General features: G+C 37.8%; 1 protein-coding gene across 2 annotated transcripts in view; it reads right to left on the bottom strand.

Annotated features, from left to right (window-relative positions):
- The window catches only part of MTTP (microsomal triglyceride transfer protein), a 56,426-nt gene that overhangs the window by 2,315 nt on the left and 26,425 nt on the right, over positions 1–27,686 (bottom strand). For both annotated transcript variants that reach the window (XM_059922468.1, XM_059922469.1), the window contains 11 exons: positions 27,368–27,518; positions 25,059–25,216; positions 21,912–22,080; positions 20,913–21,020; positions 15,735–15,947; positions 14,028–14,239; positions 11,776–11,873; positions 11,554–11,675; positions 9,948–10,175; positions 2,992–3,116; positions 569–739 (listed from right to left, as the gene is read on the bottom strand). In XM_059922468.1, the coding sequence (XP_059778451.1) occupies positions 569–739; positions 2,992–3,116; positions 9,948–10,175; positions 11,554–11,675; positions 11,776–11,873; positions 14,028–14,239; positions 15,735–15,947; positions 20,913–21,020; positions 21,912–22,080; positions 25,059–25,216; positions 27,368–27,518 (1,755 nt within the window). The remainder of the gene's footprint in view (positions 1–568; positions 740–2,991; positions 3,117–9,947; positions 10,176–11,553; positions 11,676–11,775; positions 11,874–14,027; positions 14,240–15,734; positions 15,948–20,912; positions 21,021–21,911; positions 22,081–25,058; positions 25,217–27,367; positions 27,519–27,686) is intronic.

Below are 27,686 nucleotides of genomic sequence, written 5' to 3'. Positions count from 1 at the left end.
CACTTATATATTTAGTTTCTGGGACACTAAGTACTCTACTAAAAGCCTTTTTTTTTATAAATTCAAAATCCCAAAATCTTAAGCTTGAGCCAAAACTTAAACCAGGTCAAGTTGCTGTTGTATGGATTACCTAAAAATTGTGATTCATTTGGGCTCTTAAACCATGGTAAATTATTGTCAGATGTTCTGTTTCGAACTTTCTGTCCAAGAGACAACTGTGAAGATAGCTGATAGTAAATATGCATCTAGTGTTTTTGCTGAAACTGTGTGGCAATTCTTACGGTAAATCAAATCCCTTTGTTGCCTTGATAAATTATTTCTGGGCTAGAAAACGATATTATCTCCAGAATCAAATGAACTAGTCATTACAGTTTCTTGGTATCCTAGAAACTAACTTTTTTTTTTTTTAGTCTTATCAATTATTCTTTTACTCATTTAAAGAAAAGTCATGTTTCACTGGGTTTTTACCATTTTCCTTTAATTTCTGTAATGGAATGCTCAAAACTGGGAGCAAGTTCCTGGTGAACTGGGGCTGGCCCTGGAACATTCCATAAGCACTGCTTCTCACCTGTACGGAACTCCATCCCTGTCCATCTGCAGGCACACTAAGAAAGGGTACTGAGAAAACTGCACCGTGGAGATAAACTCGAAGCCTCCTTCCATTTCCGCACCAATTTCCAGGCCGGCTTTCACAAAAGAGGAGTCCACTGTGATGTCACCCGTTATCACCACAGCTACCCTAAGAATTGAGCAAAATAAGCTGTTAATCACATTTAACTGAGCTGAACTAACAGACCACAGGGTCTGAATTTCTCATGCTGATAAATGGAAAGAAACACTTAAGGGACTAATAGGTGACCTAAATGTGCTTAGAATTCTGTTGGTAACCAGGAACTGGTTTATCCCAGCAACTGGGCAGTGAAGTTTTGCCCTATTCCTGAGTCCTCCCTCAGCCTTCAGTTCTAGATGTGGGAATGAAATGTCTATCAGGCATTAATGTTTGGTATGGGCATACCAAGAGCCATGATGAAAACATGCCTGGGACCTGGTCCTATCAGGAAGTCAGAAATACCTGTGTTATCTTAAAACAAAGTCTAAGCTCACCCAGAAGACAGTTGATGTTTATAACAATTTTCTTGGTAACTATCTCTCTGTTGGCTTCTATGCAGCTACCTCAATTCCATTTCATTACTTTCTCCACAGGGTCTCTGATGACAGAAGTCTATGGTTGCCAAGATATTTTAAAAATACAGTATCACAAAGAACCATTCCTACAGCATGTATATTGGGTGCCCCAGAAAGGACAGATATCGTAGGTTCTCCAGTGATCACCTAGACAGATTGGACTGACTAAGATAGAGGCTTGGATGAAAATGAAGAGGATAACAATCCTAGTAGAAGACTTACCTCTAGGACTACTCTAATTTAATTGTAGGCTTTAGATGAAATCAGAGTTGTACGTTCGTGCTCTTTTAATAGGCTACTAATTTTTGCTGTGCTTCTCACAGCACACCTGCTGCTATTGCCAGTGTAAAAGTAGGTCAGAGGTGGTATCATTTAAATCCCTGAATCCTTTTCCCTGAATTCATTAAACCCCTGAATACCTTCTCATATCTTACACTCAACAAAGGCTTAAGAGATACTTTTTAAATGAACAAATGGAAAATTGAAGATGAATTGGCTATAATGTGGACACAGGCAGATACTTAGGGATACCGTGTCTCTTTTAAAAAGCCAGAAATTTTTGTTGTAGCTGTTGTTGATTTCCTTCTGAAAATAATTCAGTTCAGTTTAATTTAGGTAAACTTCTGTCTAGAAAATACATCAAAAAGATGACCAAGATGACTGATGCAGTGGGAAGCCCTAAATTATATTGTTTATCACTCTGAAAGCCTCTCCCATTTCTCATTCTTTGGTTCCTTTTAGTAACACTGAGGGTCACCTTTCATGTTAAATGTGCCACCTTTTGATTTTTCTCAATTCCTTCACCCATTGTTCAGAATAAACTAAAAATCTAATTGTAGCACTCCTATCTCACTTCTGCCCCACTTTATTTTTAAATATCCCAAAAGGTAAAAATCAATTGCATTTTCATGTTCTTTTCTTCAGTATTACAGCAAACAGAAGAATAATTCTTCTGATTATCACATTGGTTCAAAGACATTGTTTTAAGTTCAAAATAAAACACTTTCATTTGATGTGATGCATCAATTAGAAAAACTAAAGGAGCAGAGAAAATTCTGTTTAGAAAAATGAACACTAATAAAAACACTTAAGGACTCAATGTTTAAGACTTAGATTCTCACAAAAGTGATCATCTTTTTATTTTTCTCCACTGAAGACAGCAAAAGAAGAAAGATTTTAAATCCCAACAAGAGGGATAAGCTAAAAAAAATTTCTTAAAAGTAAAGTCTTCTGACAGCATTGTCAGCTACTAAAGTGGAATACCAAGAGAAGATGAACATTTCATCCACTGTGCAAGCTGTCCAGGGATGTCTTTAAAAGCGAAAAGATCCTTGGCTGAGTCATATTAGGTACCTACCTGCTCATAAGAAGCTATGGAAAGAATGACTTCCCATGGTTACTCCCTACTCTACGATTTAATGATTACAAACAGAAAGCATAGATTTCAAGAAGTTGGAATGTTAATTCCAAAAACATATCTCTGCATATAGAGAACAGACTTGTGGTTGCCAAGAGGGAGAGTGGGTGGGGGAGGGGCGGACTGGGAGTTTGGGATTAGCAGATGCAGACTATTATATAGAGGATGGATAAACGACAATGTCCTACTGCATAGCACAGTATATTCAATATCTTGTGATAAACCATAATGGAAAAGAATACGGAAAAGAACTATATATATGTATAACTGAATCACTTTGCTGTACAGCAGAAATTAACACAACATTGTAAATCAACTATATTTCGATAAAATTTTTTAAAAACCTTATCTCTGTGGTTCTTTGCATAGAGTACTATACATATGCTTACCGATTTTTCACTCGGGTTTTAGACTCACGATACCACAGACTAAACTCCATTGAACCTGAAATATCAATAGCCAGACCACCCTGGACATCCATATTTGCCTTAAGTCCAGATTGCAACTGAAGCTCCTAGAAACAAAAATATAGAATAATAGTTAGAAGAAGAAGAATTAGAAGAAGGAGGAGGAGGGGAGGGGGAGGGGCACAATTTAGACAGCCCCTTTTCAAAGGCACATTCAACCTCCGGCTGTAGGTAATACCGTTTGACTTGTGTTAACATTGAAGTCTTTCCCTAGGCTTGGAAACACTTTCTAACCTTGATCACGGAAGTAGATTATTGATTTGCTAAATTATTTAGTCAATTAAAATACTAAAGAAGTGAAGTGTCAATTGACAAGGGTGCTTTCTTTCAATCTTTGCCTCACTTTGGGAGGGGCAATGATTCTCAAAGTGTGCTTCCCTGACAAATAACATGAGCATCCGGGGAACTTGTTAGGAATGGAAGCCCCATACCTACTGAATTAGAAACTCTGAGGGTGGTGCCCAGAACTCTGTGTTTTAATAAGCCCTCATGTGCTTCTGATGCACCTAAATTTTAGAACCACAAGACTAGGGAAAATGAAAGCATATCCATCAGAAATCCAGTGTGGCTTTGGGATGGGTGGTGAGGGTTTGGGATAGATGATCTCTTGAAGTCCTTTACCACTTCTGTAGTTATATGCTGTGTCAAATATAGTAAACTGCATCCTGCTGGTAAATGAAAGGCAGGATAAAAACTGCCGGTGCAGTATACAACTTCCAGGAATTGCCTAGGAAAGGAATGCTAGGAAAGTAAGGCAAGGCAACTTAACTAAGCCATAACACCCTATTGTTTGACATTTGGAATGACATGAAAATAACAAACAAGACCAACATGAACTCCACGGCATACTCCAGAGGGACAGTACCCATTTACAAACGTAGTCCCTCCTCAGGAATTTTGTAGTTGTCTGAAACCCATTGTTTTATGCTGTTTGCCAGCATTTACCCTTTAAGTCTTGCAATTCTTTGTACATTAGGTGAGGTGATGTTGGCTGAAAAATACTCCAGCTGGATTGGAATCAGAATGCCTTGGGACAGTGTTTGAAATGATAACAGTTCTGGGAAAAAGGCTCAGTACCTTTAATTTTGATATTCCTCCAAAGATCTTAGGTCCACAGCAACTGGCAGCATGACTAACTTCTTTACGTAACTGCCCTATTCAGACCAAATAAGCCATGCTTTCACCAACTATTAATGCCGCAATTTCACTTCCTAGAAAGTATTGTGTTGATCATTGATCTCCCTGAATTTTCTCCAACTTTCAAAAAAATGTGGCAAGAAATCTCAATCATAGAACTTGGTTTACTAGAAAAGTCTGATTGTGGCATGAAACTACCTTCAGTCTGAAAGACACTTGGATGAAAGCATGAGATTCTCAACACAGAGCTCGGACCGCATTAGGAGACAGCCCTAAGGGTACTTACTGCTACATTAGGTCCAGAACAAAATGTGGTGGTAGTGGGATGCAGGGGTTACCTCAGGCATCATAACTGATATGAAGGAAGACAAATTATCCTGAGAAAACCACGATAATCATGTCCCAATTGTAACCTATGCCCATGAACTGCAGAACCAAGATGTGAGTTCTGCGTTTGCACTGTTATTCTCATTGTTTCCAAATTGACCCTATTGTATGCCCTGCCTCAAAAGTACTTCCTTATTTGGATCATATTCTCTATTCCCCATTTGAAAACTATAATCTTGTTAGTCCACCTAACTCGGTAGAGGTCTGTGATGCGGACTTTAGCCTTCCCACTGGCCATACATTACGTGGATGTCAAAACACACCAACTGCCATGGAAAAGAACATTTCACGGCTATTAAACAAGGTGGCTTTTGTGGGGAGAAAGCATTTCCACTGCAGTGTGGGTTTTGAGGAGTGCCTTGGCTTTCCGGGAATATTCCATTTCTCTTCTGCAAAGGGATCGTGGAAGAATTCTTATGCATAGTCACAGAGGAATTTGTTTGCCCCCCCAATAGAATGCCAGACCACTGACCCCTGTAGAAGGACAAACCACTCTTTCCTTCGTGAAAGGGACTAAACCACATAGTGCAGTGGTTCTAATTTTTGAGGGGTGTAAAATAAGTAGAACTAACAGTTTTTGAGCACCTACTGTGCCCCCAAAGCTCTACATTTTGTATCTCATTTAATTCCCATACAAATTGTCCATGGTGGGCATTGTATCTGAAGACTGAAAAGAAAAATTAGGCTTGGAGGCTGCATGTGGAGCTAGAATGAATACCCAGACTGTCTCTCGTGGGGAGACTTTTCTATTACCATACATGCACGGCTAGCAGGAAGTCATAATTGTCATTTGTCTCCTAGTGTGCAAGGAAGCCTGTTCTGAGAAATATTGCAAAAAAGATAAAGCATAGGCTTATGTCCTTGTTTCACCAAGAGGACATATTTATTTAAATTCTTGTCTATGAACTAGAAGAACAAGATACTGGAGCTTTGTATTTGTAGCTAATGTGACCCCTTTGATCTTTTACTTTTGGTCCTAAAGGTGTTTCTTAGAGCTCAGACACTGATATTTTGACAACTCATCCCATTGCTCCCATTCAGGAAAATATGTTCTTTGCTGGCTAAGGAGGATCCCCCTGTTAATCTGACTTTATCAGACATCCTCCTCTGAAGAGTAATCCAGTTAGCTGCAAAAAGAGAGCAAGAGAGTAAGCACAGAGTAATTCCATCTGCCCTGGTGTTTGTGACAGGTCATCCACTGCCAAAATTTCCTTCAATGTCAGCACTTGACCTAGAGTGGTATGTGCCCCTGAAACTAGGATGGCATTACTGGAGTGCTCTGCAGAGCTAGGGAGACTCAAACAGCATATTTGTATAATAAACCCAGATCTGCCAAATACTGCACTCTAAATTACACTGGCATTGGGCTATGTTCAATAGCTAAGGGAAGATCTTTCTCTTAGAATATGCCTGCAGTGCCCTAGCTTAATGAAGACAAAAATCATACAAGATAATCTAGATCAGGGGTCAACAGACTATGGCCTGCAGGCAAATCTGGCCCACTGGCTATTTTTGTAAATAAAATTTTATTGGAACACTGCCACGCTCATATGTTAATATATCACTTATGGCTATTTTCACTCTACAATGGCAGAGTTGAGTAGCAACGGAGACCATATGTCTCACAGAGCCTGAACTATTTACTTTCTGCCCTTTACATAAAAGTTTGCCAACCCTGACCTAGGTTATTACTTATCTTTGCATCAAGATTTATACTCCGATTCAGACTATTAGGCGTTGCTGTTGGGTAGGTGAGTACATACAGGTGGTACTGAACTGTTATTATTCCTGCATCTTAAAATGTGGACTACTTTCTCAGCACTCTTATGCTTTCTTCAGAGATTCTTTCATTAAGAATACATCTCTCCAGAGGTAATACTTCAATGGAAAAATGCAGTGTAAAATTCTAATATAATTTGAGAACAATTTTTCTTCTGTGATTTTGAGGATTAAGGGGCATGAAACACATTGCTGGTTGTCCTTCTTTTCATTCATATTAACAGAAACACAGTTTTCTTCAGAGTGTCGATACAACCATTGAAAAACTATATTTACCAGCTTCTCTTGCAGCTAGAGATATCCATATGGCACAGTTTGGGTCAATAAAAAAGGACTTCTTTTTGTAGATGCTTATCTTTTGTAGAAATAGATAGTACTTGCAGGACAGTTCTTGAAAAAGAGTCTCAGACTCTGCTGCACCTTACCCTTCTCTCTTCCTTCCTGGAATGAGGAATTAGTGCTGGAAGTGCAGCAGCCATCTGATAATCATGAGGTGACAAGCATGAGGTTAAAAACCACAAGTAAAGATGGCCAACCTGAGGAAAAAGAGTCTGGATCCTAACAATATCTTAGGGTTTCCATATCAATCCTGGACTACCTACTTCCAAATACTTGTTATATGATAAAAATCAAACTAGTTGGTTAAGCTACCCCAAATTGGCGTTTTTTGTTATATACAGCTAGCCTGAACTGTTATGAGGAATAATAAAGATAGGGAATTAGCATCTAGTTTCAACCAATGATGTTTTGGTGGAGTTTTAGTAAATCTGATATTTAAGGTCACTCCCAGATCTTAAAATCTATGATTTCAAAACCAGAATCCAACAAATCAAGATCCTCAAATTATCCGGCAAAGAACAAAGCTGATAAAAACTGTGAATCATCTGTTCCAGATGCCTCACTTTATGAGTAGCAAATCCTGGTTTAAAGCTATTAAGTAAACGCCCAAGAGCACACAGAAAGTAACTAGTGAAGGCAAAAGTCAAAACTAGGTTATTAGAGATAAACCCATGCACATATGGTCACCTTATCTTTGATAAAGGAGGCAAGCATATACAGTGGAGAAAAGACAGCCTTTTCAATAAGTGGTGCTGGGAAAACTGGACAGCTACATGTAAAAGAATGAAATTAGAACACTCCCTGACACCATACACAAAAATAAACTCAAAATGGATTAAAGACCTAAGTGTAAGGCCAGACATTATCAAACTCTTAGAGGAAAACATAGGCAGAACACTCTATGACATAAATCACAGCAAGATCCTTTTTGACCCAGCTCCTAGAGAAATGGAAATAAAAACAAAAATAAACAAATGGGACCTAATGAAATTTAAAAGCTTTTGCACAGCAAAGGAAACCATAAACAAGACCAAAAGACAACCCTCAGAATGGGAGAAAATATTTGCAAATGAAGCAACTGACAAAGGATTAATCTCCAAGATTTACAAGCAGCTCATGCAGGTCAATAACAAAAAAGCAAACAACCCAATCCAAAAATGGGCAGAAGACCTAAATAGACATTTCTTCAGAGAAGATATACAGATGGCCTACAGACACATGAAAGGATGCTCAGCATCAGTAATCATCAGAGAAATGCAAATCAAAACTACAACGAGGTATCATCTCACACTGGTCAGAATGGCCATCATCAAAAAATCTACAAACAATAAATGCTGGAGAGGGTGTGGAGAAAAGGGAACCCTCTTGCACTATTGGTGGGAATGTAAATTGATACAGCCACTATGGAGAACAGTATGGAGGTTCCTTAAAAAACTACAAATAGAACTACCATACGACCCAGCAATCCCACTACTGGGCATATACCCTGAGAAAACCATAGTTCAAAAAGAGTCATGTACCAAAATGTTCATTGTAGCTCTATTTACAATAGCCAGGACATGGAAGCAACCAAAGTGTCCATCATCAGATGAATGGATAAAGAAGATGTGGCAAATATATACAATGGAATATTACTCAGCCATAAAAAGAAACGAAATGGAGTTATTTGTAGTGAGGTGGATGGACCTAGAGTCTGTCATACAGAGTGAAGTAAGTCAGAAAGAGAAAAACAAATACAGTATGCTAACACATATATATGGAATCTAAGGGGAAAAAAAAAAACGGTCATAAAGAACCTAGTGGCAAGACGGGAATAAAGACATAGACCTACTAGAGAATGGACTTGAGGATATGGGGAGGGGGAAGGGTAAGATGTGACAAAGAGAGAGAGTGGCATGGACATATATTCACTACCAAATGTAAAATAGCTAGCTAGTGGGAAGCAACTGCATAGCACAGGGAGATCAGCTCTGTGCTTTGTGACCACCTAGAGGTGTAGGATAGGGAGGGCGGGAGGGAGGGAGATGCAAGAGGGAAGAGATATGGGAACATATGTATAGCTGATTCACTTTGTTATACAGCAGAAACTAACACACCATTGTAAAGCAATTATACTCCAATAAAGATGTTAAAAAATAAAAAATAAACTAGGCTATTACTTATGAATTTATTAAACCACAAAAGCAAACTTCCCAAGCAAGTCCTATAGTCTGTAAATTTTAATCCAATCTCCTCATATATCTTCAATATCATAAATATAAATCAGAGTGCAACTGATCACTTTAAGGATTTCCCGTAAGATCCTTTTTTAGCAAATATTCCGTTTTTATATTGCTATGCTTTAGTAAGGCAGGAAATGTTAAGCCACTAAAGAAAAAAAATTTTAAGCATCAAACACTCAAACTCAAAGGTTATTCAGATTAACCCTTTTCTGTTTCTCAAAAAATTCCATGAGGCAGCCCACTCCCATCTCACAGTAACCTGGTCACCTAAATCTTACCACACAGAATATAGTATTGTCATACCTTAGTACAGTAATGTAAGATTTAGGGGTGAAGCAAACTGAAAACTATTCTGAAGAATGCAGGTCAAGTGAATGAAAGTAATCCTATTTAACAATGAGTGAACCTTTGTAAGGTTCTGTGAACATGAGAATTTGGGGCAAAGAGTCTCCATTAAACGTGTGGTTGGCGTCAGTGGTTGCTTGTGTCTCTAAGAATTTGGCAGGGATGGTGCACTAGTTGGATCTTACCATTGTTGTCATGATGAATGTCATCAGTAACTTGTGAAGCCATGTAGTTCAGCTATTGCTTTCAGAAAAAAATATCATCTAAGCCCTTGTGCCCAGGAAAGCCAAGTGAAGAGATAAGGCCATCTCTTCTCTGTTGAATCCTAGGTTATTTTCTCCATAATTTCTTGTCTCTGTTCACATCGGTTCCCTCACTGCCTTTTAGTTTTATTGAGATATAAATGACATTATATTATACTCATATTATGTTGAGTATTCCTTCTTTTGCCTCAACAGTGAAAAGATGTCTTAATCAGATAATACAGACAAAAGAAAACACATTTACCTGTAGCAAAAGAGAAGAAGAGAAAGGGCAATAATACCAAGAGGGTCAAATGCTTTGAATGTGAGTTCCAAGGTGGGTGGAACTTTGTCTTGTATCCTCCAAGCATGGAGTACATTTAAAGCATGCCTGGTACATTCAGTAAACAGTTGCAGAATGAATTACCTGGGAATGATCTATTAGCAGAATAAGTCCTTTCACCACACTCATAGGGTCGCTAGATGCTGACAGCATTTTGGACATCAAATCACTGTATCCGTTGAAAAAAGTGACAGGTCTGAGCTGAACATCAAAGAGGAGGGCTGACAAGCCAGCATAGGAGTCAAGGTTCTCCTCTCCTTCATCGGGAGTGGCTACAATTAAGGTCTCCAGTCCTTGGGCTTCAATGACCACCTAGAGAAAATGGATATAGCATTCATGACATTAGCTCCCTGCCTGTTCTGTACGTGATGATGAGCTACAACTAGAACTTTCCCGGGGGTCAAAAACTCAAACATTTGCAGTTGCTAGGCAAAAACAAAACAAAAACAACTCTAGGCCTGAATATGAGTTCGTTTTCTTCATTTAATCCTCACAGCCACCCTTTGAGGTTCATATGATTGTATCCATTTTGCAGATGAGGCCAAAAAAAAAGCTCAAATGGCAGAGGTAAGTCTCAAACCCCTTCTGTCTGACTGCAAAGACCATGAGCTTTCCATTTAATGGCGTCATCCTAGAGACTCAGTCTCTGCAGAACTGTCATACGTAGTGGATGGGCTATCTTGTAGAGCCCCTAAAAAGAGGTGGAGAAGTGTTGGGACAGTCTGCCCTATGAGAGGGTGTGGAGCTCTCTAAGCCATGACTCACACCTTTCCACATGAAACTTTCTCCAGTAAAAGAACAGATGATGAACACCATGAGGAGCCTCACATCCAGATCTCTGCCGCACTCAGGAGTCCTACATACTCTCTGTCCTCCAGACCCAGCACCTGAGCCACTGGGCATTTGGCATTTCAGAATGCGTTATCAGAAAACAGATGGTGATTCCTCAGGACAGAAAGCGTGGTATCCTAACTAGAGTCCTATCAAAGGTGTAGTAATACAATATTGATAAGAACTCAAGTTTATATACATTGCATCATTTTTAAAGCATAAATGAGTTTACTGAGAAGGCTATAGTTTGATATGCATAAAAACTAAAAAGAAAGTATATTTCACAATTAGGAAGCCTTTAGAGATTGTCACCACATTTGGGGTAAAACTAAAGGGATGGAAGTCAGCCAATTGTCAAATGCCTACACTTTATTCTTTTCTCTCTTAGCAATATTGAAAAAATATAGATTGACTCTTTGGAGAACCATATTCTATTATGAAAGCTTCTATTATGGGGAATCAGTCTCTTCATAGAAACACCAAGAGAAGGAAATATATTCTATAAATAAATATCTGGAGCTCCAAGGAATATATCTATGGATAAAAATAAAATATTTTTTAAAACATACATGAGAAATACTGGCATGACTTCAATTTTGTGACTACGTGTACCTTTGAAAAAACTATGGATGTTTGGCAAGTTCAGTGACTCAAAACACATAAGTTTTCAACTTCATGTTTGAAACTCTCTGGGACTGTAAACCATACAGCCTCTTGCAGATGATGGAATCATGGGCGACATGATAGATCCACCATTCATTTACACGTTCTATAGTGCTGTCATTAGTATATATTTTATTTTACTGCACACTAACCTCTTACATACTTTCATAAGCAAAATTAATGAAAAATGAGATACCTGGATACTATGAAGAGGATTTTTCCTAACGTACTTAAAGATGTTCAGGTTACTTCTCCTTAGAATGCCAGAACCAGAGTAAAGAATGTCAAGGCTGTAAGTAGATGCCGAATGGGGACTACCTAAGGACAAAAACACAAACAACCTAGAATTTAACAACAGCTCCAGCGGTACCGAGCGGGGGACGGAGCGGGAGGGAGAACCCCTTTTTGGGTTACGTACGTTCTATGTAGCCAGTATAGGCAGAAGAGGATCCACTCTTGGAGAAACGGTCATAATTATGAGCAAACATTTCCTTCAGAACTCGACGGACCATTTTGCTGTAACACGTAAAAGGAAAAAGCTGCACATTCATGGTAATGGCTGTTTCCTAAGGCAGATTTGGAAAGAACTCAAATCCTCATTGGAAAAAAGAGGGGGGCCAAATTTTCCTCATGCCACTCCAAAACTGGGGAGGTGCCAGCTGGAGTGCCAGCATCAGGATGAGGGCTTTCCCCTTCATTCCTCGGATATTTGAAATTCAGTTTGGTATCAAAATGACAGCAAGGCGAGGACAGCCAGCTATGAGATGGCTTAAGCTGACTGATGGACACACCTCAGGAGTGGAAAACACATGTTCTTTGAATCATCGTGGTTCTACTGTTAAATAGTATATACTTTTAAGGAAAGTTGTACCAAACTGGAGAGGTTGCCCAATATTTCTTTAAATGTTTTCCTACACCCTCTAATGTTATCACTGGCTAATGATAAATAACAGCAAATTCCCAGGAATTTCTTCTATATTTGTGTAGTTTTCAGTTAAAGAAACATCTCAGTAAAACCCAATAGTATCCTCTAAAGTAAGTCTTAAACCTGACCCCATACCTCTATTTTATCTACTTAACTAATTAGCGTTGAGATATTTCCATTCCTGACTACTTAACACTAATCATATCAGTAATAATAAAATTATAACAACTCAGCAAAAAAGAAATCAAAAAATCAACCAAAGAAATCTGGACCTAGTTCTGAGGTAAAACATCACTGAGAGGAAGAATGTTTATCTTATAGGTTTTTCCCCCAGTATCACTAGATTATAAGATTTTAGCCTGAAAAAGGAAAGATGAAGACTAGTCCTCAAATATTCAAAGGGTCTGCATGTGGGTGAATGATTAGATCTCTTCCACTTTGCTTCGGGAATAAAATCTGGGCCAATGGAAGATTTCAGTTATGCAAAGCAGTAATGGAGAGCGTCTCTAAATGATGACACAAGTTCCCTCAGAGGTGGTGAACCTCCCACCACTGGAGAGGTGCAAGCAAAGTCTGGACACCACCTACCAGGAGACTAGACCCCCACACTGGAGAGAGATAGCAAGCGAGGGGGTCTTTCACGTCCCTTCCAACTCTGATGCTTTCAGTTTTGAGAATCTGACCTGCAGTGTTCGCGATGGCTTCCTCATGTTTCCCAGGCTGCTCTCTACCCCACTGCTTCCTCTTTACTGTCCCCTGAATCACTAGGTTCACAAGACAATGGCAGCAAATACACCCAGGATCTCCCCCACAGAGTCTCACAAAAGCAAAGCAATAGAAGGAGAAATCAAATCCATTTGACCGGGCACACATGGCTGCAGAGAGAATTTGTTTCTCTTCTGCATCTCTGATCTGCTTCCCCCTCCTTCCTTACTTGCCCTGCTCCTTTGTCTGTACTTACTCCTCCTGTTTCTTTTCCCTTCAGTCTTACTCCTTGTTTCTTTCCTTCGATCTTTACTGCCTTTTTTCCCATTTCCTTTCTCCTTACCTATTTCCCACCCTTACCCCATGTCTGTTTCCCTATTCAACTGGGAACACTCAAACATGATCCTTCCTGAAGGCAGTGTGTGGCATGTAACTCAGGGGAAATGGAGATTCCTTCCCTGGCCCTCTGATTTCAGTGAGGAAAAGGGACAGCAGTGAATTTGGGAGAAGAGACTTGGGAACTGGAAGGAAGAGGATTCCAATAAGTAACTGAGAGCAATGAAGTCTGCTGATTCCATTCTTCGTACTTTGAATAGTCCTAAAACATGGGTCATGTCTAAGGTTTTAAACTCAAATGGTAAATTCATTTAACCTGTGATAAATGAGGCTTCAAAGATTCCTAACATTTGGAAAGTTAAGATGAAAGACCATTTGGTGGGAACCTACCTCATTTTATGATGCTAGTTATAAAAATAGTCCTACTGAAAACACAGTTGGATTTTAAAACATTGCTAACATTTGGCAATATGATGTTACCAGACCGAACAGGAGACCTAGAGTAAAAAAATCATACCCAGAGTTCCAAATCACAGTGCCAAAGTGAAGTTGTTTAATCTGGCCCTCCAAATAGTTTTGGCAAACTCTTTGGTTTTATGCAACATAACCCAGCATAAAGACCACACCATTATTATTAGCCACACATGTACCACATCAACATACAAATAAGTTCGGATAAGCAGAGACGGGGCACTGCTTCATACCTTGCAGGCATTTCAAAACGTAGGATGTCTTGGACCATGGAGAGCATGTATTTATTCATTTCTTTGGGAAGCTCCCCAATAGAGAGGAGGATGTTTTTTACCTCCATGTAGGATGGATTGTTATTTAAAATGATGGTAGCTGCAGTAGTGCGCACGGTCTTTTCGTGAACTTTATGATTCTGGTGGTATATCCTGTTCATAGTCTTCTTCACCTGTTCGTAAGATGTTCAGGCTTAGTTAGTGCGCATCTAGATTTTTAAAATTGATATCGTGCAGGAAGAGTTAACGCTCATAAAATAGACATGTGTTCCAATATTTCCCATATTCCTTTGCAATTATGTTGGGGTCATAGTTCTGGCTAATGGACCATGAAAAGAATCACTGTGGGTAACTTCTGGGCCAAGGCAGTTAAGAGCTGGTGTATCTTATCCCTCTCTTTCTCCTACTATGGTAGTGAGCTCAGGGCCACATTTTCCTTTACCTACTTTAGCCATAGAGTGGATGAGAGGCTGAGATTTTTGAGTCTTGTTTGTTATTGCAGCATATCATGGTATTCCCTAACAACCACAGAATTTTCAAAGATGTTACTGCCACATGGCAAAGGGGCTCTGGAGAGAGATGGCTATATGAACCTACATTTCCTTACAATGAGGTACCTCAGAATCTTCCCTTCTTTTTTTTAATTAATAGACTTTATTTTTTAGAGCAATTTTAGGTTCACAGCAAAATCAAGCTGAAAGTATAGAATTCCTATATACCTCGTGCTCCCCATCCCTCCCCTCTCCCCCCGACATACAACCTCCTCCTCTATCAACATCCTGCATCTCAGTGGTACATTTGTTACATTTGATGAATCTATATTGATACATCATTAACACCCAAAGTCCATAGGTCATATTAGAGGATTTTCTTTTTTCAACAAAACATTAACACAAAAGAAAATTTGCCAAAATAATTACATTCTGTGGCAACAAATAATTTCATTGGTCACTAGCATTGCCTAACAATATGCAGTGCTTGGGGTTCTGTACTAGGCATTTATAAATATTTCTTTCAGTTCTACTTTCCTCTGCCTTTTTCTATCTCCCGCAAATGTTGACCTTGTTCTCAGGTATATAGGAATTAAGAATCACCGAAGCAAAAACAACTAGGAAGGGACAGAGCCAGAATCCATGTGCAGGTCTGTCTATCTCAAAAACTCGTGACCCTAATTACCACACTTTGCAGCTTATCAACTTTGACACAAAACATAGTTGCAAACTGGGAACATCATTCTCAGCAGGCAGTTTATCTTACACTTTATAAACATTCTCTGCCCTAAAAAAAAGTTTAGTTGGGATGGCTTCCTGAAAATGCAGCTGTAGGAACCAACATGGTAATACTTAAGCCAGGTTATTCCAGTGTCAAAAAATTTAAGAGCATCTTAAAACTTGTGGAAGTAAAGATATTTCAGAAAAGAATTTGTTTCTTAAAACAAGAGAATGTGCTTCAATATTTATGCTTCAGAATATAGCACAGTATCTATTCAAAATGTGAGGCTGCTTCAGAATAGCCTTAAATCCAATTTAAGAGTTATTTCTAACAGGAAAGAGAGATTGTTAGTTTGGAAAAAAAAATAGGGTGACTTCAGAGAAGTTTGCATTTGACTTGTGATTAGGCACGCTTTTTTCCTTTTGTGAATGTTGCACATATTCTTGGAGAATTTACCTCATCAGTTATGAAAGGGGCATCATATCTCTGGAGAGTGGTGGTGGCGAGGTGGCTGATAGACCCCTCTCCTGTCTCCGCGTACTTCAGAAGGAGTGGGATGCCTTCCGGAAGCCGGGCATTCTTCAGAGCCAGCAGGTACATCATTATGTCCTCCTTTTTTTCTGCTTTTTCAAGTCCTCCCAAGATTAACTTCTTGGCTTCTACCACTCCCTAAAAAATCACATTCTACATCAGACATATGCATAACCATATACTAAACAAAGCTTGGGTAAGATCATCTTCACTCTTGTGTCCAAGATAACAGCCTAAAGTTTTAGAAAGTTTTACACTGGTTGCCTGACTGAGGCACACAATGAAAATGAACAAGTAAAGCTTGATAAAGGTGTTGTTGTTGTTTTTTTAAAAAGTACATACATTAACATATTAAGAAGCAATGAGTGTAATTAATAATGGGCACACTTACTTTTAAACACATTCTGAATGTATAAAGTTATTTTTTAAATTCCCTTGTGATTGATTATTCCTAAAACTGCCCATTCATTGAAATTCTAAAATAATGGTTAGATGGTGCCTAAATGGTGGCACACACCTTTTCCTTAGTAACAACTTCGGTGAAAGCACTTAGCACTCAACTGTAAGGTCTTGTTCTAAATGTTTAAAAAGTGCTTGTTTCCACTTGATTCCAAATTTGTTTAATGCTGATATACTGTTCAGAAAACATTCCTTGAATGCCTTTTATGTAGCATGTACTTTGCTAGGTACTTTTCAAACATATTCTTTAATCAAAAAAGGCCTTTTAGGTTTCTGGTCTAGAAACTATGAACTAGCAAGTTAATAGTTTAATGGAAAAGCAAATTAGAAATAGGGACATCTAGGCTCTTATTTTACCTTTGCTGCTACGTACGTTTTAGGGGCTTCAGTATCATCTGTAAAATAAAGGTTCCTAAGATCTAATTTATCTATAGGATTTATAAACTCTGAAATCAGGCTGCAGGTACACACACACGTGCACACACACGCACGCACACACACACACACACACCATGGGAGAGAGGGGGGGTAGGGAAGATATAAAAGGCCCCCAAAGAGAACGAAGATGCTAAACTTCAAATGTAATTAAAGAAATACCATTTCTCAACTACCAGATTGATCTTTAAAAATACAAAAGTTTGATAACATACGTTGTTATTGAGCCTACAGGGAAATAGGCATTCAGGTGGAAACATAAAATGCTACAATTCCCATGGAAGATAATTTGGCAAAAGCTAACAAATCTGCATTTTGATCCAATACCCTGGCCCTGAAGCTATATCTCCAAAATTAAGAGAAAGTGTGCCTAAGATTATTCGTTTAAGCATTATTTGTAATAGTAAAAATAGTGGAAACTACCTAATGACCATACATGGGAGAACAAACTGTGGTGCCTCAGTTTAACACACAATAGAGTACTAGGCAGTTGTAAAAGGAAGAAGGAAGATCTCTGTGAACCAGTATGGGGTGATTTCCAAGGTATGTTGTTAAGTGGAAAAAAGAAGATACAAGAGAGTGTATATAGAAGGCTATATTTTGTTCAAGAAAAAAGAAATAAAATGTGTGTGTACATCTGCTTACCGTTGCAAAAAGAAACAGAAAGGAGAACCTAAAACTAATGATACCGCTTACATAGAAAAGGTAGGTGAGAATGGGTGGAAGGGTAGGAAAGGGAATGAGACCTCTTTGAGAATACTTTTAAAATAAAGTCTTGACTTTTGAATCATGTTACTATTTCATATGTTCAAGAAATAAAATGAAGTCAACAAGGATGAAAGGTGGCTAAAATTGATTTCAAACAGAAACAAATGAACATGAATGTATATCAGAGTAATAACATAACGAAACAGAAGAGAATGAAAAAGAATTAATCCAAACAATGTTTGAACATAGTCCTCTGACTGTAAACCTTTAGTGAAATATATTCGAAGGTCAAAAAGACTGTGATGAAGTCTTGAACTTTATTTAAGTCAGTTTGGTTTTTGTAATGACATTGGTGTAACAATTCCAAGATTATTTTGTACATGTTTTAGGATTGAGCAAATGAATCATGATATTAATGTTCTTGAGAACCAGCATTCTCACTGTGGGAGAAGGAAGGTATAATTACGGAATGACGGAAGGAGAGAAAGAACCCTGTAGAATTAGAGGTAGCAGTATGAACTCGCAATTTAATAAATGTAAATATATGTATTTTGTCCATTATAAGAGCCTAGATGCAATGGCACTCAAGTAATAAGAAGTAAGAGTCTTTAGGGGTAAAATGTCAGATGCATGCAACTTACTCTCAAAGGGTTCAACCAGAATAATATAAAATGAAATAAAACAGAATGAGATAATGCAAATATGACAATACGTTAACAATTGGCAAATCTAGATGAAGCAGGTATACAAATATTAATGGAATTGTGCTATGCTTACAACTTTTCCATAGGTTTGAATTTTTTCAAATATAAATTTGGTGAAAAAAGAAATTAGGATGCAGGGAGATCAAAATGTAAGCAAAAACAAATAGAAAAAAGAAATAGAGGTTTAGTACTCATTGTGACCTGTCTAGCTGCCATTTAGACTGTCATAGGGCAGTAGCTTTCATGCCAGTAAATGCTGAAAAGCTATAGCACTCGATAGCTTCACAGGTACCTTTTGGACAGTAAGGTATTGTGGATTGTGTGCCCAGCAGATGCCTTAAATTTGTATTTAGAATACATCGTTTTCTTTCTATCCAGATGTCTTTGATATGGGCAAAAGGTAGATGAGTATTCCACAGCAGAAAGTTGAAAAGAAAATTTGAACATTTGCTATGGTCCATTTGGTAGCCAAGTCTCATTATCTTCAAAGATGCATTTTTTTAAAAGTTGCTCAAAAACATTAACAAAACTGAATGACAGTGATAGTGGATAGTTTACAGCTTTACCCATAAGGTAACTTCAAAGATGTGATAACTAAGCTGTCCCATTATCAGAAGAACTTTAAATGTAATCCTTTGGGTTTCATCTTCAAGAAATTCATGGAAAAGCCTCTGACAAGTACAGGTTTCTGGTAACTGACTGTACTGCTGAACTGAATTTTCAGAACTCTAATGAAAAACTGATGAACTCATAAAAGTGCTAACAAAAGATCAAGATAAAAAAAAATTAATTACATGGGACTGAGTGAACTGATGAGGATGAGTATAATTTTTGTGACTTTCTGTTTGAATTAAAAGAAAAAAATCCCACAAGGACTCAGAGGCAAAGAATATACAAATCAATTTTCACCACAAAGTAAAGGAGCTGTTACAGTGGAGGATTACTGGACTGAATGTCAATATTATGACATAGTATGAGTGTGTTTCATGTTTGGTAATTGCAATCATTGTTGCTTTTGTTGTGGTCATCCATGTACAATGCTTGGTGTCAGTCTATTTATCTCTTGTTAAAATAAAATACAGTGTGTGTGTGTGAAAAAAAAAAATGTAATCCTTTGTTTTGCTTCCTTCTCACTCTATATGCCTCCCTTGGGTAATCCCATTGTCTCCTAAGGTTTCAGTCACTCTCTATTCCTGGTCCTAACTCCTTTTCTGGGCTACGGATGGATGTGGCCAGCTGCCTATTGGACAACTCAGCCTGGTGTCCCAAAGGATTCAAACATAGCCAAAACAAATTAATAGCTCTACCCTCCTCCCACCCCCAAACCAGGTTCTATAATAAATTTTGCTTAAGTGGTTCACATCACCATACATCCAGTATCCTAACCTGGAAGCTTAACAGTCACCTGGATTCTCACCTCTTTCTCATTCCCCGCATCCCATCAGTCACTAAATACTATGAATTCTATCTCCTAAAGGGCTCTTGAATCTGTCTCCTTCTCTCACCGTACAGCACCTACGTTAATTCAGACCTTTATTAATTCGTGCCCAGGTTGTTGCAAACATTTCTGATCAGATCGTACTGGCCCTAATGCAGCTGACACCCAGTCTATATACCATTTTGCTTCTTCCTAGGTTAAGAAAATCGGCGTGTGTCATTTACCACCTAAAAACCACATTATTCTCACTTTTCTCTACAGAATGAAGTCGAGACTCCTTAACTTGCCATTAATAGAGATCCAGCCTACCTCTCTTCTCTCTTCCCTTCTTTCCTTCATCAGCACTCCCACCTGTCTGCCCCACAAACATACATATTTTTGCTCCAGCCCCACAGAATTTCTCACTGTTCTCAAGCATACCAGGCTCATTTTGAGTTTGGGTTTTTTATACATTATTGTATCTCTCCTAGAATGTCCTTTATTCCACAAAACTATCTCTTCACCTAAAAAGCTCTTCTAGGCTAAGCTATTTGATATTATCATTTTGGTGACAGCTTCGCCAGCACTCCCAAACAGAATAGTTTGGTGCATCTTCTGTAGTATTCGCAAAGCACTCTTTTTTTTTTTTTTTTTTTAAATTTATTTTTGGCTGTGTTGGGTGTTTGTTGCTGCGTGCGGGCTTTCTCTAGCTGCGGCTAGTGGGGGCTACTCTTCATTGCGGTGCTTCTCATTGCGGTGGCTTCTCTTGTTGCAGAGCACAGGCTCTAGGCACGCGGGCTTCAGTAGCTGTGGCACATGGGCTCAGTAGTTGTGGCTTGCGGGCTCTAGAGCGTAGGCTCAGTAGTTGTGGCGCATGGGCCTAGTTGCTCTGGGGCATGTGGGATCTTCCCAGACCAGGGCTCGAACCCATGTCCCCTGCATTGGCAGGCAGATTCTCAACCACTGCGCCACCAGGGAAGCCCCAGAGCACTCTCTTTATATTTCAATATTATTATTTATCTGTTTGCATTTGATAAACAGACTAGGAGTTCTCTGAGGATGGTGGAATGTTTTATGTATCTTTATATTAATGCATTAGCATCATGCCTAGCACAGAGTAAACACTCATTAAATACTACTGAATGGATGTTTTTATATGTGAGTTTTGTGTTTAGCCAAGATATTTGATATATGATTGCTGAAGTAAACCAGCCAACTCAAATAATTATGGAAATTGAAAAATGTAAGAAGCCATAGTCCTTTGATGTCATAAAAACCATACAAATTTGATTTCTGCCCCAATGGTGGGCAGCACGGTAAATGTTAAATAGATTGGTCCAGAACTATAGATACGGTAAATGAGATTGGATTTGCACTTACTTTGAGTTTGCAGCCTTCATTCTGACACAGCTTCCTGACAAGGGCCCCAATGATGATCATAACGGATTCTCTGATGTCATTGCTCCCAAAGGAACCTCTGAACTTACTCTATTAGCCAAACAAGGATAAAATAGGTTACCAAAACATTTAAACATTTCCAAGGGATATTTTAAGGAAAGAAACAAAGTAGGCAAAGCCTGAGGAAATTGTTTTTATGTTCCTAGGTTGCAAACTCTGAATTTTGCTTTGGGGACACCTACAAATTCACTATCTAGCTTTGGGTTGAAGAGTCTTAGAGTCCTTCCAGGTATTTTTAACGTGGGTCTGTGAAGTCCTGAGAGGTTTATGGACTGGGCTCATTGGGCCAGTGAATCCAAAAAATGGTCTGTAAAATTTTATGTATGGGTAATGAGGGGCTTCACTGATTTTTCAGATTTTTCAAACAAACCCATTTTCTAAAAAGATTATGAACTATTCCCCTAAATCATAAGTGAATAAGTGCACTTTTTGTTTTTAAACCTTGGATCCAAGAGAACTCTAGCTTTTGCTTCCAATATAATTTTTAATATCAGAAGAATTATAGCTTATATATATATAACATGTATAAGATTATACATTATACAATGTACTGTACGTCAAATACCATGAAGATTTTTGAAGTCAAAATAAGTCTTTTAAAATCAAATTTTGAAGCATAATCAAGACTTCTCCCCTCTGAATTTTGTCCTATGTTACATTATATGATAGGTGAACACAATCTTTAAATTTCCATAAAGTATAGTTCAAGTTATTTAGAGGAATTACAAAGAAGACACTATGTGAAATAATCTACTGTACAGTTAATGATTAACAGAAAGAAAATAGTCCAAAGGAATTTGAATATGAATAATCAGAAGGCTCTAGTTTCAGCCTGTATTCTGATGCTAGCAAATTTAATTACTGCCTAGGTTCCTAAGAGCAGCCCAGAGCCTTTATTTGTGCAGTTTCCATTTGACTTACAATGAGGGCTCTCAGGAGTTCTTCATCAGGATGGGAGGCAAATCCACAGGCATAGAGAAACCTCTCCTGGAGGATAATGCTACTGTCACTTTTGAAATCCAAAAAGTCCAGAATGGCATCTAATGAGTCTGGGGTCTGAGCGGAGGTGACAGCATCCACCAGCTGGGGTCTACGGAAAAGGCATAGTCATGGATATCAAGGTTTAGGGTGCTTAAGAAATTATTTTGAATCGCTACCATTCATAGACCCCATTGGTTTACGTTTCCTAAAGAAGTGAAAAATTTTTTATTTAAACAAAAGAAAAATGAATGACTTTCTCCAAAGACCCTTCCCCATTCTATTTGAAATCTCTCCCTTAACTCCCTTCTTTCTCCTCAACGTATACTCAGAATATACAAATTAATTTTACTGTATTAGCCTAAGCCAAATATAATTTGGAGATTTATAAATAAAATCATATAAATAATATTGTAAATTAGGTTCAAACTCTTTTCTATATGGGTCATATATAAAAGCTATGGTCCCCCAAATCAATTCTTTCTCTAATTAGCTTTGCAAATATACACATTTCTCAAATGCATAACTTAACTAGGGCAGTATCATTTAATGGAAAGATGGGACATTCTTTTAACTTTCATTTATATCCAAGAGAGAAGTTTTTGCTCATTTTTTAAAAAATAAAAAGCACCATGGTATAGTTCAAGTTCAACCACAATGATTAGTTGTGAGCAGAGCGAAACTCCTGCAGGAAAGTGCTAGTTACATATTCTACTCATCAAGAATCTTTGGTTGGCTGAGTCTTGGGATGGTAAAATTTCTGAAACCAGTTGCCATACTAATGAACATATTAGGTATGTATTGATATATATTTTATTCCACATTCACGTAACATACCATACATGTATTTAATATGTTATACTTTTTTAAAAAGATATTCTTGCACTATATCATTTTGATCCTAACAAAAACCCTAGTGAATGAAGCAAACAGAGAGAGATAATACTTATTAAGTGTCTATTACTGCACTAGAAATTTTTAGGTGTGCAACCTCTTTTTGCTTTAACTTCTTTATCCGTAACATGGGGCTAAAAACAGTAGTTATTTTAGGATTGCTGGGAGGATTAAATTACATGATCTATGTAAAACACTTAGAATAGTGCTTGGCACATTGTAAATGTTCAATAAATATATGCTGGTATTAATACCATCACCTCACTGAACATCTCTATCAGTTTAATACTAATATTCTCCCTTATATATAAAGAAACAGAGATATCAAGTCATTTGTTCAAGGTCCCATAGCTGGTAAAAATATAGCTAGGATTGGAACGCAGGTTTTTCTGACTGAAGTACACGGTCTTTAATTACAGTGTTTCCTAAAGTGTTTTTCATGCAATACTAGTCCTACCAAATGCTTTAAGAAAAGGGATTTTCAAAGTCGTGTAAGTTTGGAATATGTTTAAGGAAACTTATACGTAATATTATCAGATTAAAGATGCTGGATATTTCTGTAGCAGAGAACTGTTTAACTTGGTTTCTCCCAGTGTTCTTCAAACTCAGTTGCTCACAGAAGCCTTTCCTCTTGGCATACTTGTTAATATTCTATAAGTTATAAGATACACATAATAAAAACTTCAGGAAATGTTACATTCCACCACCCTGACTTTCACTATCCTACACTAAATAGAAGGAATTATTCTCTGTATTTTACGGATGTTGAAAGTGAAGCTCAGGGAAGCTAAATGTAAATGACCTACTTAAAGGTTGTATACTGTTGGAAGTCAGAATTTAAAACTAGGTCTTCTGATATTAGTGCATCCTAGTATCTTTTCTACGGTACTACGTTACGTGTGTGTTACCTATGATATGGTACAATATTGTGTAAATAACCTGATTTAGAAACTACATCATGCAATCATACAAATTATTGCCACCTTAAAATTTTTAGGATACAAATAGGCTAAGGCTTAGTGTAATCTCTGTTCCAAATAGCTAATTTTTGCACTATTCTTGTCATATTTTTGTTTTTGATAAGTCACTCTAAAATATATTTTTCCTAAGTTCTATGATTAAAACAGTCTGATAATTTATGATTTTGCATATATTTAACTTTTGGTTTAAATATTTATTTTTGAAGATAGTACCCAACTAACTTGTGGTTTGTCATATGGAATTCATATCAATTTTTTTAATGTCTTCAAGGCGAGTAAATAACAAATACAGTCTAGAATAAACAGACTTCTCAGAAAAAAAACTAAATTCTCTTATTCTTGGGTAATTGAGTCCCTTGAACTCAGTGACTACTGCTGCTCTGTGTGTGTGTGTGTGTGTGTGTGTGTGTACATCTGAGTGTGTAACTTGGCCACTTTCTATTTTTTATTATCTTAATGGCTAGTTTCCACTGTTTGTCAAATGAATTGAGCCATGTTCTATATCATTAGTTAGGATAATTAGTGTCATATGGTTGAATTTGTAGTTATAGACAAATTTTATATTACAAGACCAAAACACTTTTACTTAGAAAGCGTATTTGTATTTACAAAGTAAATTTGGGAATTAAGTCAGCTCTCTTTACTGTGCATGTCAAATAAAGCACTCTCTCATCAAATATTCAAATGATGTACATATTTCTTTTCTCTGGATTCTTTTGGCTGTTTACCTCAGTACTCAATTTTCTTTTTAAAACACGGCTTCAATGGGGATGATCACATAAAAATGAAAGCACATTTTCAACTGAAAAGATCATATTCGTTTTCTGTTTTTATAATCAACTCTGAAATCTTTTCCAGTGTAAATAAATAGCTAGGGAACACAATTTCACAACAGCGAGGCAGCACAGGCACCATGGTGTCACAATGAAGCCCTGCCCCCCCATCTATGTACCAATCCAGACTTGATGTAAACTCATGAATACTCAAAAAACAATGTTCACTCTGAGTCACTACTGAAAACTTGTTATTGCACATCTGGTCAATTAACCACTGCATTACCGCACTGAGGTATAACTGTTCAATGAAAACGCAAAACAACAAAACAATTGATTGGAAGGTGAGGCAGTTGGTTAAAAAGGGATCTTACTTGCTTAATAAACAATAACCCAGTAATGCTTTCCCACAGACAACCCCACACAATGTTCAGGGCACTTACAGTACTTCCTTGTTTTCAGCCTTTAGGATTTGGAGGATCTCTTCTTTCTTTGCAGTCCTGAGGCGCTTGATAAAGGTCAGGAAGCTTCTGACAGCCTCAGCCTTGGAGAGGTTGTCAGGCTGCAGGTGTTTTCTGATGGACTGCCAGTGCTCCGAGAGCTGCAAAACATGGCCGCAGGCCCATACCACATTCATAATTCTGAACATCCACATTTACAAAGGAAGTTCTTTCCGGAAATAAACTTTCCTTTGTATCTGACAAGCCAAAGAAGCTTTTTGTGTCTTACCTCAATATATCTGATCGCCCCCTGTCCGTACCACACTCCTGTGGCTCTCAGAGGCTAACACAGAGGCCTGCTGACTCTGTGCACAATTCCCCTGTAGGAGGACTGTTTTTGTCTATTAGCACTTAGCTCAAAGGACCTCAGACTTCTGGGCATATGGGCCATTCCATGGTTACAACAAGGGAATTCTATCTGAGGCCAGACTTTGACTACCATAGTGAAATGATGCCAAAATTTCATTAACAACAGGATATTTTGGAGGGGAAAAAAATCAGAACTGCTGAAGAATTGTATCAGGTTTCTTACGTACTGGAACCTTACTGAAAACCAGTTTCTGTAATAATTTGAGCTCCCTATTCTCTTTATTTTACTGCTGTATGAAACGCAAACAATAGTAAATAGTTTGCAAACAATAGTAAAACATATTGCTGGGGTCTGAACTGTTCATTTCATATATCCATGTTAAGTAGAGTATTATTTAGATAAAGGTAATTCTCACATACACCACTGTTATGCTGCTGTGGTTTTAAAAATAGTAAATAGTTCAAATTAATGACATCTTTTGGCTTAGAAATAAGCTAAAAACTTATTTTTCGTAGTTTACCACTTTTCCCCAGTTGTAAAAAAATGTATTAAATCTCATCAGTGACCTCTAACTCTGAATAATGTCCATGCTGCCAGTTTTTAAATTACTCATTCCTTCCAATAAGCAACAGATATATATTTTGCTCTTTTTCCAAGTCCCTTTTGGTTACCTAATCTTAAGAGGATATTCCAAAACAAAATTCCAATTGTACTTAGCTAAAGATTTACTGGGTCATTTCTGAGGGCAGGGAGCATATCAATGTGAAGTCAGATTTTTTTTTTTCTTTAAAGGGTTGCACTGGTGACATTATACTGAAGTTGGAAAACAAATTCCTCAAAGACGTAAACCTTTCCCACAGTAATGAAGAAATAGTTATGAAAAATCTTAGATGGCTCATAATGTTGGATAACTGTGTGGGGGAGAAACTAACAGCATAAGAAAAGATGATTGGTTTCATTAGTCACCTTTCTAAATAATTTCCATCTCATATGACATTAGAAAATTACACCAGAACATGAGATGATTTATGGAAGAAAAACAAAAGAAAAAACCAAGTGTGAGAACAATTATTTTTTGGTCTCATTTTGTTTTTCCCTTAATTCAATTTTGGTATATTTGAGAAACTAGCAAGGAATTAGTGCCTCACACTTTAAGCAAATTATGGTATTAGTCCTTGATGTGTCTACTTTTCTCAACATTAATAATAGCCAAGGGTAGAGCATCTTCTGGTAGCTACAAACAGAGCCTGAAGCCAAGGGTCTGCTCTCCTGACAAGAGGTGAAGTATTAGGAAATGCTGGAACCCAGTGTCGTATCTGTGGCCATACATCACAACTGATTCATACAATAAATGAAATTTCTCTTTGTTGGATTAAAAATGTTACGAGATGATCTACACTTTGCCTTGGGGATGTGCTATCTCACTTCTGGCTGTAACTGTAGGGGAGGTTGGGGCATGGTAAATAAGTGTTCCCAATTTAGGCAAAGAGTTTGGTATCCTTTTTTAGTCCTCACAGCAATTCTCAGAACACTGAGGTCAGTAAAACATTTCACCTGTGGACATATTACTACCAAATGGCAGAACTTTCAGGATTCAGACCCCTGTCTGTGCTCTTGATGCCTGCCATGCTTCCCCTTAACTTCATGAGGCCCTTATCCCCACTGCATTCTAAGTGCTGCTTTGAGGAAGCTCTCCTTAAGTCATAACATTTTTTATTTGAAATGAGTGGATGGTAATCACTGGTTAATTACTGTTGTATTATGCATCACCTTAGGTGCATATTATTAGGCTACTGCCAGTATAACTCAGTGGTGGCTGGTAGTTCTTTGTAAACTTTCTTTACAAATTAACTGAAGCTTCCATTGGAGACAAAAGGAAAACAGAACTTTAAGCCATGATTATTCCATGATCTGGCCACACAAGGCAGTTGCTCACACTTACAGAAGGGCATCCTTTGCACTCGCTCTCAAAGACCTGGCCCACAATGGGAATGGCCGTGTATTTCGAATCAACTGCTTTAATGATGGCTGCAACCTGTTTCCCAGGCATCAGTCTTGGGCCTGCTTCCGTTGTCTTCAGCTCTAATTTCTGCCTGCATAACCAAGGAAGAGAAATATCACATTAGCAGCATTCTTTTGAGTGAACAAGCTACTAATTGTCATTCTTTTGGCAAACAAGATACTAATTTATTCAAATTCTGTAAGGCCATGTCTTTCAAACTGTGCTATCTCCGGCAGTAACAGAAACCTCAAGATAATTA

The sequence above is a fragment of the Balaenoptera ricei genome, chromosome 5, assembly GCF_028023285.1.
Source record: "Balaenoptera ricei isolate mBalRic1 chromosome 5, mBalRic1.hap2, whole genome shotgun sequence".
Taxonomy (NCBI): domain Eukaryota; kingdom Metazoa; phylum Chordata; class Mammalia; order Artiodactyla; family Balaenopteridae; genus Balaenoptera; species Balaenoptera ricei.
This window is presented reverse-complemented; position numbering and strand designations above follow the sequence as displayed.